The following is a 16,852-nucleotide window of genomic DNA, read 5'->3' on the forward strand; positions in this document are numbered from 1 at the left end:
AGCCTGAGGGGACCTCAGGAGGCTCCCTTGGAGGTTAATTTACAGACAGTATGGTGTGTATGTGCAGCAGGCCCACAGGCCACCAGAGGGCAGAGGGCTTCTGTAACAGTTCAAGCCTCTGGCAGACCCCTGGAGGCCTGCTTCACACTTGCCCCCCAAGGGTGGGAACACAGCTCCCCGACTTTGGAGGTCAGATTCTAGCTCCAGCTATGCCCGCACACCTGGATCTGGCCCACAGTCTCCACGTCTCCCTTCCAACCTCTGCATCACTAATACTGCTCTGGGGTCTGAGGATAATACCTGCGTCTGCAGGCAGAGGTCACACATGAGGCATGCTAGGCACGAGCCACACCCTAGCAATGTTCTGCGCACAGCCACAAATCCTGTGGCACACATACCATTCGCTGGGACTCTTAACATGACAGCACAATGCATGCCATACACACACGCGCACGCACACACACACGCACACACACACACACACACAAATAGGAGACACTCAATCAGTGGAGCCCTCCTGATGACCAGGATTGGAGGTAAAAGTGGAGCAGTCAGTGGGGTGGGAAGTATCTTCCTAAAGAAATGCAGGCTTTTAAGGAGGGTTCCCCTAAGAAGAGTTGAAATCCCCCATGGAAGCAGAAGAAACCAGGCCTAGGGAGGGAGGCTGGCCTGGGTCAGACCAGGTGCCCTCGCCCGTTGATGTAGATGCCATTGCCTGTGGGTTTGGCCCTCAGGGTCCCATTCTCCTGAACAAAATGGTTCATGGCCTGTTTGATGCCTTCATCCTGATCCTCCTCCTCTTCTGTCCGCCCAGAGCCCGGAGACAGTAGTTCAGTCTGTGTTTCAATCTCCCTCACTGTGGTCAACGTGGAGTAGCTACGGCCCTCTGGCTCTTCACTCTGGAGACCAAGGGCAGAGGATAAGTCAGCAGTTGAGATCAAACAGGCAGACACAGTAGGGTAGGGATGGGTTGTGGTGGGGTCAGAGGTCAGGTAAAGCATGGGTAATGGCTGTCCTGGAGGCATGGGGCTTGGAAATTTGGGGGTGGGGAGGGCAAGAGCAGGTGTTATATATAGGGATGGGGAGACAGAGAACGAAGGCACAGCAGAAATGCGGGGCGGGGCTCACATGGGAGCCAGGGATGAGAGGCAGGGACTGGTAGAGGGGGCTGCTGTCACACCACATCTGGGGCCAGGAGAGTGTTGGGGACACCGGTGGGGCCGGGGGCCTCACCATCACAGAGCAGCTACTGTTGTCCTTGAGACTATCGGGGTGGCCCTCCGCTCTCAGCCCTACACTCTCCTCCGGCTGCAGGAGCCCAGACATAGGGGAGGAGGAGTCAGAAGAGAGTCCAGCCTCCTCCCCTCAGCCTCTTCACCTCTCTCATCCTCTACCAGCCTCCTCCCTGATCATCTTTCCCCCAACCCGTAGTTCTCTGTCTCTCTGACACAAACATCCCCCTTCCCACACTCACTCCCAAAAACCCACCCTGGAACCAGCACTGGTGGTGGATTCCTAGAGCAGCCCCCAACCCAGGGCTGAAAGGGCCTTGCAAGGAGGAGTCCCAGCAGCCCCAAAGCATCTATCCCCGGCTAATATCCCAGCCTCGGCTCAGCTCCAGCTATGAGTAAGCAGCCAGACCCGGTATAGGGCTATGTTCCTATCTGTAGAGGAGCCCAGACCCAAGCAAACCCGTGTGCCCACGCCCCACACAGGCCCCCATCCTTAGCACACACCTGGCTCCTGGGGTCTGTATGATGAGAATGCAGCCTTCGGATGGAGTTCTCCCTGGTCAGAGTCAGTTCCTCCTCACTGGGAAAGACACCCCTTGTCAGGACCTGAGAGCAATGACAGCCTCCTACGGCGAATCTAGCCTGGCTGAGCCTGTGTACGATAGCTGGAGCATATGTGTGCCACATAGTGCTAAAGTACGCATAGTAGATGACACCGGAGAATATGGATCTGGGCTTCTCTCAGGCTCATGCCTCCTCATCGAGCTGTGGTCCAGGCCCCAGGCTTTCCTCACTTCCCCAAAGGCTTTGCCCATCTCTGGTGGACAAGCTGTCCAGTCATAGGCTACCCAGTGTCCTCTCTCCTCTGTTCTGATTCACCTCCTACTTCATTGTCTTTGGTCTCAGCTCGGCTCCACCCACTCGATGTAGCCAGTACTCACTATTTCTGGGTCATCTGCTGTGCTTTCCGTCGGTGATACCGGGACATGAGTACCACCACCACCACCAGGAGGCAGAACAAGAATGCAGCAATCACGCCCACTACCACCACTGAGGCCGACACTAGGTCCACTTGCTTTCCTGAATCTTGAGGGTCTGCTGGAGACAGGCTGTGTCTGAGGCGCATGCCCAGATCCTTTCTGGATCTACCCCAGACCCCATTGCTACCCAAATATTATCCTCACAGAAGACATCCTCAGCTACCCACTCAGTTTAGCCCCATCTACCATCCCCAAAGACACTCCTTCCCATTTCTTTCTCTGTCTTGCTTCTTGTTGCCCATCCCCAGCTCTGATTCAGTCTCCCTGTCTTTGTTCCCCAACCACTGTGCTTACCAAGAACCTCCACGGTGACCTGAGAGTCCCTCGAAGAAAGTTCATTGCTGACATGGCAGACGTAGATGCCACTGTGCTCAGTGGTCAGTGGGGGAAAGCCCAGAGTGTCCCCCTTCACTCGCACCCCGCTAGGCAGAGGTCCATCCAGCCTGAAGGACAGGGAAGCTGAAGGGTGCTGGCTGGGGCAGGCTAAGGCTGCCACCATCCAACGTGCCCAGGCAGCTATTCATCCCCCTCCCCCATGACGTCATCCAGAGCCTCAGGCTGTTCCCACGGTGCCCCTCCCTACCCTAGGCAGGTCTAGGCAGAGGCCCTTTCTCCCTGCCGCCCAGCCTGACCCGGGCACCCCCACACACACTTGGGGAAGATCCACACGCGTGCCATCCCACATGCTCCCACAGGCATCACGTCATCTAGCACCAGGTAACAGGAATACATGTTACAAAGTCCACACAACAGGACACTCCACTCCTAGCTGGCCTCAGAGGTACCTGGAAACTGTGATTGCATGCTCCAACACCTATGATATTACATGGCAGAGAAAACAAACCTAGCCCTAGGCACAAGGCCACATGTATCGTTCGTATGTCCACATGTAAGAACATGTCTATCATAGGCTCACATACATGGGTATCCTACCCTTTTGTAATTCTTTGGAAGAAAAGACAAGGGCTCTTGAAGGAGCTGGTGGAAGGGGGTGGGTGTTTCTGGGGTGCTAGCCACATGATGGTTATAAGGAGCATTGGTATAACAGCAGTTATAGCCAGCTGTCTTTTTGTCTCCTGCTCTTTTAGCACTCAGAAATAGTTAAAAGATTCATATCTACCATAGTTTTAGTTCATAGTTTAAAGTTAAGGTTTTTTTTTAAAGATTTATTTATTTATTATATATACAACATTCTGCCTCCATGTATGCCCACACGCCAGAGGAGGGTGCCAGATCTCAGTACAGATGGTTGTGAACCACCATGTGGTTGCTGGGAATTGAACTCAGGACCTCTGGAAGAGCAGCCAGTGCTCTTAACCGCTGAGCCATCTCTCCAGCCCAAGTTAAGGGGTTTTGAAAAGCCAAGAAGATATCTACATATTCCCATGGGTAATCACACATTCCCTGGACCGCACCAGTAATATTTGCTGACTATGCATATTTTTATATTGGTCTGAACATATGCCCTAACTAATATAGGGTTCATCCTGAAAAGAAAAGGATGCTAGTCCCATGCTAGGCCTTTCTGCAGGCATAGGCCCTTACCGCGTCCAGTTGAATGAGGGAGGGGGCTGTCCTTCACTCAGGCACTTGAGTGTAGCTCCTTCTCGGCCAACATGCCACAAGTTTTGGTCCTCAAGGCCCCTCACAGAGGCCTCTGCAAGGACTGGAGTGGGAAGAGGGAGGAGGAAGATGCTTTAATCCATGAATCCCCTCTTGTCCTACACGAACAACCTCCCTCTCCCCTCACCCACAGCTCCTGACTACATTGTCACGTGCTCCCCACCCCCACCCAAGCTCAGAGTTTATTTTGTTTGACCTGTGCTGCAAAGCCCGCCCGTCCCTAGGAGTAAGGGAGTTTCAGTCTTTCTGACTCTCCGGTGACACCTAGCATACTGCTAACTCACCGAGCAGGTGCTCACTAAGGGCCTAAAAATCCGCCAGTTTGTTCATTTTCCTAACAGACGTGTGTTGATTTCCTACTTCATGCCAAATGGCGGTGTAATCTGGGCTTGCAGTCTAACGCTGGGAGCACACTATCATTTGCTGAACCCTTACAGGATTTCAAATCTGTGAGATGCTTTGCATTCAAGGATGCTAATTCTCATCAAAATCCTGTAGAGTTGGTATAATTACACTCATTTTCTGGTGAATAAAATGAAGTCTAACAAGATTAAATAACTATTGGTAAATAGCAGAACGGCGGCTTGTCCCAAGTCTGCCTCCAAACTCTAAAACTGTATATTATGCAAATACCTTCAGTATCAAATTTATATTTTATTCTCCCATCAACACTGTGAAAATAAGGCAGTCTCTTCTACAAAGTTCACAGAGACACCAGGCGGCAGTGGGGCTTGCCTTTAATCCCAGCACTTGAAATATAGTTCACAGAGACCACAATGGTTTTCCCAGGGCATCTAGGTTGGCCCCCAAGTCTTCTGTTCTCAGGCTGACCCTCCTGGCGTGGTTCAGGGTCACAGGGTCCTAGCACTATTTTCAGAACATAGGTTATCTTACCCATCTATCCCAATACTCACAGGCCACTTGGAGGGTGTGGGTGATTCTCTGGTCCTGGAGCAGGCCAGGGTGAGACACCACACAGGTAAGTGGCTGCCCATTCATGCTTCGGCTAGGCACCAGGTGGAACTCTGACGTGACGGCAGCTGAGCGGGAGTGCTTGAAGGAGCGGCTGGCCTGAGTACCTTTGACTTCTGTGTCCCAGGTCACGGTGGGAGCTGGGCTGCCCTCGGCAGTGCAAGAGGCTGCCAGCGTCAGGCCCTGGCCCTCTTCTAGTGGTGGACCAGGATTCAGTGAAGGCAGGGGAGGCACTGTGGATGGGGAGAGGAGTGTATGGAAGATCCGCTGTCAGGAGGCCTCTCTCAGTCCTACCCAGCTGCAAACTCCAGCCCCACTTTTTTTTAATGATTGATTTTATTGAGCTATACATTTTTCTCTGCTCCCCTTCCTTCCTCTCCCCTCCCTTCCAACCCTCTCCCATGGTCCCATGCTCCCAGTTTACTCAGGAGATCTTGTCTTAAAAATATGGAACGCTTCACAAATTTGCTTGTCATCCCTGTGCAGGGGCCGTGCTAATCTTCCCTGTATCGTTCCAATTTTAGTATCTGTGCTGCTGAAGCGAGCTCCAGTCCCCCTTTCTTATCTTACTAAGAAAAGTGCCAGATCAGTGGTGTAATTTCAAGTGTCTTTACATCTTTCTTCGCTATTAGAATTTTTTACAACGTGCATAGGTTATTTTTTTAAAAAAAATAAAATAATTTTAAAACTAATTAGATACTATCTATGTAATAATAACAATAATAACCACTGCTTACCATGTGTCGACTATTAGGCTAAATGCTTTCATGCATTATCTCATTTGATTCTGCTAACACACTAGTGAGGTGGTATTATTATGCTTTGCTCTTCAGATGAGAAACCAAAGCTCAAGGAGGGTTAGGGATTTGCTCCAGGTCCTCAGCTCTTACGTGACAAAGCCTAGAGTCACAGATTTTGTTTTGGGGTGTGTGTTGGCCTCAGATTCTCCATTCTCCTGACTCAGCTTCTGGAGCAGTGTAAGTATAGATATTTATCACTATGCCCAGCTTTTTTTTTTTTCATTCAAGTTTTGGTTTTTTTTTTCCCCTCCAAGACTTAGGCTACTAACTTCCATCCAAAGCAAAAACATGAAGGCTTTTTATTTCTAACTTCAAAATAACCCAAAGCACGTTTTTTTTAAAAAAAAATTCTAGCTTCAAAATAGCTCAACCACAAAATTGAAAAGACACCTTGACCATAGGAACAGGTTGACCAGCACCACTGTCCATAATGCAAAGCAGTGGTTTAGAATGCAATTGTGAGCCAGACGGTGATGGCACACGCCTTTAATCCCAGTACTCTCTGTGCGTTCAAGGCCAGCCTGGTCCCCAAAGAGAGTTCCAGGACAGGCTCCAAAGCTGCACAGAGGAAATCCTGCCTCGAAAAACCAATAGATGGATGGACGGACGGACGGACAGACAGACAGACAGACAGACAGATAGATAAACGTGATCGTGGTCTTAGATCACGTCCATTGAAGTCCCAATCAAGGAGCGTATTAACCTATTAACCGCTCCCCTGCTCACATATCACATCACAGCTGGGCGTCATGTTCACATCTGTGACTCTCACATTGTAAAACCGCAGCACCTAGGGTAGTGAAGAAAGCTTTGCATTGGTGCATTGGTGTCTTTCCTAGAATCAGTAAGTGCAACTTGGAAACGAGGGCGTTTAAGTGGAGTCTGCCAGAAGTTCTCAGCTCTCTGAAAAGCTATTCGAAAGAATAAGCCCATGTTCCAGAAGGACAAAGGTGCACAGAGTGAAATTCGGACCGTGGGAAGGACAAGCTCCCTAAAATATGTATTATTCCCCAGCTTTGGCGGCTTTTGGAGAGAATTTATGGATTGGGTGGGAGGGACTGGGTATTCCTCCCTCACCCCTACATGGCCTTATCTTTTATGTTTGCCTGTTCTGCCTCTGCCCCATCCATCTCTGCAGTCCCGTCCTGTCTCCGTTCCCCTCCATACACCCACGAATTCTGATTGTGCCCAGCTGGCTCTACTAACCCAGAACGCGGAGCCGCATCCGTGCCTGGAAGCTGCCGGCGGGGAAAGTGCTGACTCTGCACTCGTACTCGCCCTCATCTGCTTGCACAGCGTTGCGCAGGAGCACGGAGCCGTCCAGAGGGTCTCGTGGGGGCGGTGGTTGCTCCACGCGGTCCTCATAGGCGGGGCTCACATGAAGCCCATATTTGGAGTGCAGTAGGGCCAGCTCCCGGGTGCCCTCGTTTGGGTCCACCCGAGCCCACGCCACTTGCCCCACCTGCTCGTCAGGATCCCCTCGGTAGAAGCAGGGCAATTTTGCGTCCTGGCCCAGCACCACCGTCACTAAGTCCGAGGTCTCCAGCTCACCCGCCGGGCATCGGCCTGCAGGGGGTAGACAGTAAGTCAGAGTGGGGGGGGGGGGGGCAGAACCAAAGGAACGCAATCAAAATGATAATGACAGCAAAGGCAGCCGGAACTCCAGGAGCAATTTATGCTTGCAAAGCGCATTCTAGCCATTACCTCATTAGATCCACTCAACATTCCCAAGAGGGTAGGCGTTATTATCACCATTTAACAGAGGAGGAAACTGAGACCCAGAGGGAAGTGGCTTCCCTAAGGCCACGCAGATGATTTATGGAAGACTCACCCTGTTGCCGTCTAGAATTCTATTTGAACAAAGAAACTATAACAGGTCCAGAGACCTAGCTTCTGCCCCTCACAGAGCTCACAGCCTTCCAGGAAATGGAATCTCTGCCCAGAGAAACAGGAAACCAAGGACAAATTTCACAGGAGGCACAGTCTACAAAGTGGGGTAAAAGTAAAAGCCAGTGCTTTTGGAAGGAATGGTGAAGAGCGGTTGAAAATGTTCAGAATGTTTGGGGCTTGGGATGGGCCATTTTGGAAGGATAAGGCCCTTGGGAACGCTTTTTCCCATGGCTTGAAGATGAGAGTCCTGGATTCCCAGAGAGAAGGAGGTCTTCCATGTGGGAGGAATGGCATGAACAGGCTTAGGGGCAGGAAGCAGCAAGTCACTGAAGACAAAAAGGGCGCCTAGGTCAGGGGCCTGGAGAGATGAGGTCAGGGCAGGTACACGGCAATTGTCAGAATGTTGAGCCAGAATCAGAGGACCAGGGATGAAGGACTAGTGCTTTGGTAATTGATGAGCAGCTGTAGGAAGCATTTGGAAATTTTGAATTTAGATAAGTCCATTATATAACCTTACTGGCAAGTAAAGATCCATTTCCTGCCCTCATGGAACTCGAGGTCTGTTTAGGAGGAAGAAATACAAATGATAGACATCCATGCATCCATCCACCCATCCATCTGTCATCTATCTATCATCTATCTATCTATCTATCTATCTATCATCTAGCTACTAACAGACAGGCATTGAATCGTGCAATGATAATTTTTTTTTCTTTCTCCTCTTTCCACTCTCCTCCTCTTCCTCTTTCTTTTTAAGACAGTCTAACTGCCGGGCGATGGTGGCTCACGCCTTTAATCTCAGCACTTGGGAGGCAGAGGCAGGCGGATCTCTGGGAGTTCGAGGCCAGTCTGGTCTACAAGAGCTAGTTCCAGGACAGGCTCCAAAACTACAGAGAAACCCTGTCTCGAAAAAACCAAAAAAAAAAAAAAAAAAAAAGGACTAATTATGTAGCCTGTCAGGCTGGCTTCAGACTCACTGTTCTCCCACCCCAGCCTCTGGAGTGCTTAGATTACTGGATACACCACCCCACCACCCCACCTGACTTGCAATGGTGGTTTCTGGTTTAGTGTTTGGTGTCTGGGTCCTAGGTTGTTTGAGGCATGTGGGAGTCATAGGGAAGGCTTCATGAGTGAGTTGAGTGGGATCAGGAGGCCCGGGAGACCTCGAAAGGCATTGATAATAGAGGATCAAGTAAGCAAACACCTAAGGAAGTAGAAAGACTGGTTGCTGGTTCAGGAAGCAAAGAGAAGAGGACCCAACCTAAGGGGGTGTGTGTGTTGAGCAGCAGGGAAACCATAGCTGGGGTAGGGTGGGTCCGAATAGCTCAGGACTACCCATGCCAGGAAAAGGAATTCAAATTTGGTCAGTAGGAAGTGGAGAGTCACCAAAGCTTCCCTAGCTAGCAAGTTGCATGAAGCAGGTGACAACATATAGTCTGACCAGAAAACAGGTCATGGAAAGAGACCGAGGCAGATACCATGAGGCCGTAGCCTGGCAAGGTGGTACTGGGCAGATAAAAGGGGACATTTGGTGGGGATTTGGTCACTGACTAGAGAGAGGTGGGGAACAGGAAAAGATAACTGGTTATCTAGAATGAGTAGCTTATAAAGAAGGTTGGGCCTGGGAATGCCTATGGTTATAAAATAAGTAAATAAATAAACAAAACCCAGGGTCAGGGGCCGGGCCAGGGCAGAAGAGTGTTCTGGGATGGCCAGAGCTTCCACTTAGAGCATCCAACTTTTGATAATCCCTGCCTCTAACCAGTACCCCCCCACACCCTGCTGTCTGTCACCTTTGCTCACACTGTACCCCTGCCTGGAATGCTCTCCTCCCTGTGTCTGGTTGCTCCTACTCATCGCTGTCTGGAGAACACCTACTCACGCCTTAAGACTCTGCTTAGACATCATTTCCTCTTGAGTCCTCCCTCCCTTCCCCCACCTCAAGCCGCTTCGAGTGCCCTGCCCCTCTGCTTTAGCCTCAATCATAGCACTTTAACCTATAGATCAGACTTTCTGTTTTCGTGTTCTCCTTCCCCAAGGCATTGAGCTTCAAAAGAGTCGAAACAGGGTCACGTATCACATATTAAAAACATGGTTTCTGATTTCATGCTCAGTCAGTGGTATGTGGTCTCCTTCCTGTCACATAACTGGACACTGATGAATGTTTACTGACTGAGTGAATCAATGAATGAGTGAACAAAGCCAGACTTGGTAGCCCATACCTCTTATCCCAACACTTGGGGAAGCTCAGGCAAGAAGATCTTGGGTTCAAGGCCATCATCCCAAGCAAAAGGGAAACAATGTCTCAATCCCCACAAAAATCAAAAACAAAAAGAATATACAAATGAGTGAGCAGATGCTTGAAAGAGGCAGCAGAAAGAAAGTAGAACCAAGAGGAAGGCACAGTCCCTTATTTGGATGAGGCAGGGAAAGTGTTGGCATGGCAACCTTGGGGCGGGGGTAAGATAAACTGGCTGTCTGGGTTCACTGCCAGAGCAAGCAACTCTGGACCAGACAAAGGACGAAGGCGATGGAGACAGGCAGGCATGTAGTGAGGAAATGAAGCATGGGGTAGGGCAGAGGGTTCCAGGGAGACAGATGAATGGGTCTTGTGGCCCTGATAGGAGGGGTGGAGGGAAGGATGCTGCTGCTGGGAGTTGGGAGGGCCCCAGACTGGACGGGACAGACCTGCAGGGCCAGATACCAGGGCCCTGACCTGCCTAAGCTGACATGGGTCCCACCCAGCCCAGCCTGGGAGTCCAGCTTGCACCCCTCCCAGGTACCTCCTCCTAGCACTAAAGGGAGTAAGGTTGTCAAAAAAGCCTGGCGGTGGGGTGCAATATGGGCTCTCAGCTCACTCTGCTGCAAAACACTGATGTAGATTTAAGTCACAATAATGTGGATGCATGTCACAGGGACCCCCAAGTCCTGCCCACCAGGAGATAGAAATCCTTCCAAAGACATTTCTGTGACATTGGCAGATCCCATATTTCCATCGTTAAATTTTTACTTACTTATTTATTTTTGTATGTGTATGAATGTTTTGCTTGCATATATGTATACTATATGCCTGGTGGCCATGTAGGTTAGCAGAGAGCATCTGATGTCTTGGAATTGGAGTTACAGGTGGCTGGTCACTGCCATGTGGGTCCTGGGAATTGAACCCAGGTTCTCTGCAAGAACAAGTGCTCTTAACCATCATCTCTCAAGCCCTTACACTGGCCCCTACCCCCACTACAAGTCATCCATATTCTGTCCCCCAAGATACCTCCTTAAAGCACAGTAAGAATTGGGTACCCATCACATGCCTGCATCTCCATCCATAATGTCCCTAACCTGTGAGTCCGAAATCCTCATCCTGAAGGTACAAGCCCCAGTTTTGCAGACTGAGGTACCTAATGGGACAGGAAAGTTCCTTTGGAATTGCTCCTACAAAACCCACACTGTCCTAAAGCCGCTATTTAGTGGAAGTATCTTAGGCTGAGGCATCCCCACTTCCAATGGCCTTCAGTTCATCTTCTAAATCAAAAGAGATGAGTTAAGAGAAGTTGGGGCCAAGGATCCTTGTCCTGAGCTAAATGGACCCAAGAACCCAGGCTTCCAAGCCAGGGCAAGCCAGGATTGTCTCCTCCTCTCCCCCACCCACTGCCTGCCTGGCGTCAGCATGATGATGTCACCAGGCTGAAGGAGACACACCGCCTGCCTGGTGAGGTCACCTTATGGGCATGCAGTAGCCAGGCCAGGTCAAGCCCACAGACCCTTCTACTGCTGCGTGTGTAGTTTGCTGAGGCTGGTGGCCTCTAGCTTCCTGGGCACTCCTCCTCCTGACTCTCCCCACCCCTCCTCTCAAGGAGCACCAGGACGCTGGTCAGGAGCCTTAGTGACTCAGAAGCTGCCACAGAGCAGCAGGCCTAGCCACAGCCACCACCACCTTGCGCAAGGGAGAGAACAGGCCCAACTGGCCAGACGGGATCCCTGCCCTCAGCCTCCCCCACCCCTGGCCAGGCCCCCTCAGGCCTCTTTGGGGCCCTGCCTTTTGTGTACCCCGCCCGCTCCCAGACAGGTCCTTCATTCCTGGCTTGGGCTAGCTGGCTACACCCTACTCTGTTCCCTTGGCTCCTACTTTCCTTTCTGTGTAAGTCTTGGCCTTTAAGCTCAAAAGGGGAAACTGAGGCTGGCAGTTGCAGATACCCAACCTTAGCAATGTGTTTGAGAATGAGATTTTTTTTTTTGAGGGACTTTTATCCATCATTGTCTTCTATTGGTGCATAAGAGGATGTACACACATTGGGGTCCTTGAGGTGTGTCTGTGTGACAAAGGTAATAACTGTCTAGTCTTTTGTGTCTGAATCTTTGGATGAGGGCTAGGCCAGTTTTTCTAGTTCGTATGAATGTGAAACTATTTCCTTGCAAGAACCTGGGGTGTTTCATACATAATATATGTGTTCACAGCTCTCTTCGGGGAAATCTACATCCTAAATTTTCTGTACCCAGAGGGAAGAGCTATGTGTTAGCATATGAACATATACGCACGCACCATGACATATACATCTCACCCTCTGAACACACAGTCCACATCACCCTACTACGGAACTCCACACACACAGTAAATATTTTGATGGCGTTTATCTTGGCTTCCGCACGTCTGGCTCAGCTGCATTTGGTCAGCGTGTGGCTCTGGGCTTCTGCCCGTTCTAATGTTGCCCCTGGCTTCCCTCTCCATCTCACCCCAAGACTTCAGGGCAGATTCATCTCAGGCTAAAGGTGGAGGTAATCAGAGATGAGGTCACTGTCCCTCCAGGTGATGGGAAATTGCCACCGAACCTCCCTGACAAACAAAACAAAGGCTCTCTCTCTTTTTCTCTTTGGGTTCCTACAAAGGGACTCCCACCCTTTTTACCCCCTATGGCCACACCCCTGGGCCCCCTCAGGACTCTGACCCCCCAAGCAGAGATTCTTCCCTGGGAATCTCTGTCAGGGCTTTGCTACTTGCTACCACCAGAAAAACCAGCTCTGGCTCCAGGCCTGGGGTAAGAGCTGTCTGATGCAGGTTCGGTGGGAAGCAGCTGGGGGGGGGGGGGGTTGCCTGGGGCTAGGGGGAGGGGTCCAGGCTGTCTAGGGTCTCATATTTTTTGTTAACTCTTGCCTCCCTCCCTTCACTGCTTCACCAGAGAAGGCTGGCGTAGGTGTGTTAGAGGTAAGAGAAGACATGAGAGGGAAGCTTCTAGTCCCCGTCCACCCAGGACAGGTGACACAGACAAAGCAAATGGTTATTTTGGACTTTCCTCTGCCCGTAACCTTGGCCTTGGAATTGAGGGACTTTGAAAACCAAAAACTTTCCCTCCGCCTTCACCCACCTCCCTTACATACCCCTCATTTTTCCTAAGCCCCCCAGCTTAACAAGAGCTTCCCAAGCTGGGCAAAGCGCCCACCCACAGATTAGTGTCTAGGGAGGGGGGCCACGTAAGTAACAGAGGGAAAGAGGAACAATGGGGAGGACGGACAGTTCATGAGGCAGGCGGCTCTGCCTTAGACACAGCTCTCAGCACAGATAAGTCCCCTAAACCCCCCAGGAGCCAGAGTCTGAGCCCTGCTGAGTCACCGCTGTGGGTGGGTGGGAGACCTAGAATTCAACTTCTCTCAAACCCCTGAGATCTAGCCTCCCCACCAACACCCAAATTCTGCCCATCCCTTCTCCCATTGTGTCTAGCCAGCTTCATTCCACATCACAGCCCTAACCTTAGCTTTCAGAACAGTTTTAGAGAGACGTGTTGGGGGTGGGGGTGGTACAGAAAGCCATGGGAACAGGTCCTCAGTCCCAGGCACCCTGTTGGCTCCTGTTCCAGTGAAAGGATAGGGTATGGTACCCCCATTCTCCTCCAGAAAACAGGTGGGTACCTCCCATTTAAAACTTAATTGCTTTAGATTCTGTTTCCAGATCTGGACCCCAAAGTTCCTCTGCTCTCTGTGCTCCTGACTTAATTTGCCACTTTTCATTTCCATCCCTTCTTTGTCGAGTCTTTTGAAGATTTGGAGTCCAGATTCTACAGGCATTCTCTCCCTACAGGACTTGCTCTCCTCAGTGGCCCCAGGACCCCTGGAGTCTGAGGCTATACTCTAGAAGATGGGACTGTGCACATTAACCTTATCACTGCTATCTCTGTAGCTGGGGGTCTCTCCACCCTCCCACCCCCCCACCCCCCCACCCGCTGCATCAATACAAAATGCTAGGATGGAACCAGGGTCACTGGGGCCAAGGGCTTCCCTGGGATTCTCCTGGTTCTCCACACTTGGGCGGGGAAGCAAACCTCCCTTTCTGGCTTCTCTGGGTTTGGGTAGGCCCTACAGGAAAGGGCCTGCCCACCTCTGTCAACGGGAGCAGAAAAGCAGGGATGGGGCCCCTCCCTTTCTAGGAAATTAATCTCAACAGAAAGTTGATCCTAACCATCAGAAGACAGAATTTAGAATTCATGGACCAGCTTACTCCCAGGGCCCCCGCAAGACTCAAAGAGTTAGAAACTGGGAACCTATAGGAAAACAGTTTGCAGACTCAGCCCCTCAGCCCCAGGGCAAGAGATGGGGGAGGGAGGAGGGATGGGACCTCACCCGGAAACTCATCCCATTAAGGAGAAACAAAGAGCTGTGGTGTTGGAGGCGCCTCCCAAGCCTGGGCTCCTCTCCCTGTCAGGGGTGGGGCAGGGCCCTAGGGCTCAGTGCTCTAATGGTCCTGGAGTTGGGGGGCAGGTGTCACTTTGCAATTGGGCCAGGAAGGCTGTGTCCTTGGGAAGGGTCCTCTCAGCCACAGGGAGACTGATCAATTCTTCAGCCACCACAACACTTCAAGCCAGGAGCTGGACAACCAATCACAGAAGCCTAGTATTTCAGAGTCAAAAGGTCTGCAGAGACCCTCCAGTCCTTCTCGGTCTCCTGATGCAGTCTCTCAGCTGTTCAAAAATACCTAACAAATTAATGGAAGAAATGGGATCAGAACTCAAGGCTCTTGATTTCCAAATCTGAGGGGTGTTCAGAGATATAAAATGAGTCTAGGTTCCTAGGGCCATGAACAAGATGCCTACACATACACACAAGGGAGCCAAAATGAAGGGGATGGGACTCTCTAGTCCTTGGGCTGTGGCCCCATAGTGCGAGCTTCCAGGGATTCCTGGGAACAGGCTTCATCTCTGCGCAGGTCATGGCAGCAGAAGTTCAGTGACATCCGATTAGCTACTAGCCTCCTGGGCTATCCTGGAGCCAGCCTTTCTCCTCAGCTTAGCTTCTCCCAGACCTGGGTGAAGTCTGGGGCAATCTTCTAGCCAGGAGTTCTCTCCCTCTTCTCTGGGCTTCTACTAGAAAGATCAGCTTTGCCTCATGAAGAAGGAAGGCGGGGGTACTACCCTTACCACTGTATCTAGTATCTAGTAGCCAGCCTCTAGTACCGCATGCTCTCAACTATCCTGGTTTTTTTCTTTTTTTTAACAAGGAGTTGGGTGACCAAGGCCCTAACCCTGGTTCTGCTTTTTACACTGAGTAATCTTGCAGATCTCACCTGCCCATCTGTTTCTCTTGGTTTTCCCATCTTTAAAATGAAGGAGTTGGAGTAGTGATCTCTTTGGTCCTACCCAAGTCCTGAGACAGCATGACTCCATTCCTCAGGGGTAGGTAGATTCCCCAGGAAAGTGTCAGTTGGGTTCCCTGGCCCAGCAGGAGGCCCCACCCTCTTGGCTTAACCCAGGGAAAAGGGCTATCTGGAAAATGGAAATTAAGGGCAGGGGCTGAGGGTAAGGGCAGATGGCAGAGGTTGGAGCTTAGCGTTCTGATACTGGAGAGTGACCCACTGACCCTTCTGTTACAAGACCAGAGTGAGGGCAACCTCAAGCCTTCCAATCCAGGCATCTATGCCTTGTTCTCCATCTATGCCTTGTGTGTGTGTGCTTCAACTGAGAATGGAGGTGGGGAGAGAGTCACCAAGTGCTGCTGGACAACTGATAGTCCCTGCTTCTGTTTCTTGAGCTGAGGACCCTACTGTCCTCTGCAGACAAGGCCCTGTCTTTCTGAGGAAAAAGAGCTCTTAGCTATTCCTTCCCCAGCAACAGCCAATAGCATCCTACTTTGGTCTCCTTGCACACATATTCTGTCCCTCTCGCTCTGACAATGATACATTCTGATGTTTTATGTATGTTCTGGCTATATTAGGCAAGCAGAAAGTCTAAGTATTGTATAGGCATTCAACAGAGGAAATGGAAAGATAATAAATGAATAAAAGTGGACCGCATCTCATCTAGAAGACCCTTTACCCTTTAACATCCCCCCATTGTGTAAGAAACACACACCATTATTCTCCACCTACTAGTGTGTGCCAGGGAGGGAGAGGCGCTAGGGTGAGAGGCGTTTCATGGCTTTCCTGTAATCCCACAATGAGCACCTCAATCCTGCGCTCAGAATATTACTATGAGAGGAGAAGGAGACAGAAATGCCCCTCCACTCCCCAGACACCAGGTTTCCTGCTCCTGGTGAATGCTGAGGCAGGTCTGAAGCCCAGTGGGTAGGCCACAAAGCCTTCAGGAAGCCCTGGGGTAAGCAGGGTTCTCGGAGTCCACCTTTCAGCCCACCTGCCCTGTGTGCGTATGTGTGTATGTGCGTGTGTGCGTGTGTGTATCTACAAAGGCCTTGGCAAGCAAGGCTTTAGCAGAGGTGGTTAGGGACTGCAGACATTAAGTGGCTTGGTCTTGGGACAGAGAGGAGACTTGAGAAGAAAGAGCTACATTGGTTCTTTTGAGGGCACTGATGGCAAGTGGAATGAACAGGAGAGAGAGATTGTCTTCTCCATCCGGAGTCCAAGGAAAGGGAATGTTTGGGTATGTGGTACATTCGTGTGTAAGTCTGTGTGTGTGTGTGTGTGTGTGTGTGTGTGTGTGTGTGTGCCTGTCTCTGCCAGGTAGAGCTCAGAAGCAAGAGTCCTGACGGTTCAGGCAAGTCCTACCTGTAAACGATGCCAGGAACAACAGCAGCAGCCAGGCTTCAAGGCCCCACATCTCGGCTCCCAGGGACAGGGGCATTGGCTGAAAGGCAGACCTGGCCAGTGATTCTGAGTTCCACGGAGTTCTCCCTGGGAGCCGGTTCTGGAGCTGTGTAAAGCTCTGACCCAGAAGGCAGGAAGTCACGGAGTCCCCAGGCACTAACGTGCCTGCCTATCCCACTTGGGTCTCCACTAGGGGACCCAGGCCCCAGTTCTACCCACCCAGCCGTGGCTACCCCCAAGAAGCCGTGATCGGGAGCCCTGAGCTCCCCCAGAGCT

The 16,852-nt window shown here is 51.0% G+C and overlaps 1 protein-coding gene and 1 non-coding gene across 3 annotated transcripts; both read right to left on the reverse strand.

The window, feature by feature from the left end:
- Window positions 1-452: 452 nt before the first annotated feature.
- On the reverse strand, window positions 453-16,852 carry Nectin4 (nectin cell adhesion molecule 4). 2 transcript variants are annotated; one of them, XM_041643529.1, is made up of 9 exons: window positions 16,538-16,852; window positions 6,874-7,233; window positions 4,810-5,100; window positions 3,818-3,938; window positions 2,567-2,715; window positions 2,174-2,327; window positions 1,737-1,812; window positions 1,234-1,308; window positions 453-899 (listed from the first exon to the last, which is right to left on the reverse strand). In XM_041643529.1, exons 1-9 carry the CDS (start codon window positions 16,611-16,613, stop codon window positions 675-677), a joined length of 1,527 nt encoding a protein of 508 aa, XP_041499463.1. In that variant the 5' UTR covers window positions 16,614-16,852; the 3' UTR covers window positions 453-674. The 2 variants fall into 2 exon arrangements, with proteins under 2 accessions (XP_041499463.1, XP_041499464.1); XM_041643530.1 differs by lacking the exon at window positions 1,234-1,308.
- Window positions 5,309-5,415, reverse strand: LOC121442120. The gene has a single exon (XR_005973528.1). It is a non-coding gene; the product is annotated as a U6 spliceosomal RNA (small nuclear RNA).

This window comes from Microtus oregoni, unplaced genomic scaffold (genome assembly GCF_018167655.1).
Source record: "Microtus oregoni isolate MIOR12 unplaced genomic scaffold, Mior012 000086F_ref0000336, whole genome shotgun sequence".
Classification (NCBI taxonomy): Eukaryota; Metazoa; Chordata; class Mammalia; order Rodentia; family Cricetidae; genus Microtus; species Microtus oregoni.

Excerpts from the sequence above, each read along its gene's own strand:
- Nectin4 (XM_041643529.1), bottom strand. The coding sequence starts at position 16,613 with ATGCCCCTGTCCCTGGGAGCCGAGATGTGGGGCCTTGAAGCCTGGCTG. Across the intron at positions 7,234-16,537 it reads GTTCCTGGCATCGTTTACAG|GCCGATGCCCGGCGGGTGAG; the intron begins GTAGGACTTGCC and ends TACCCCCTGCAG. Across the intron at positions 3,939-4,809 it reads CCACACCCTCCAAGTGGCCT|TCCTTGCAGAGGCCTCTGTG; the intron begins GTGAGTATTGGG and ends TTCCCACTCCAG.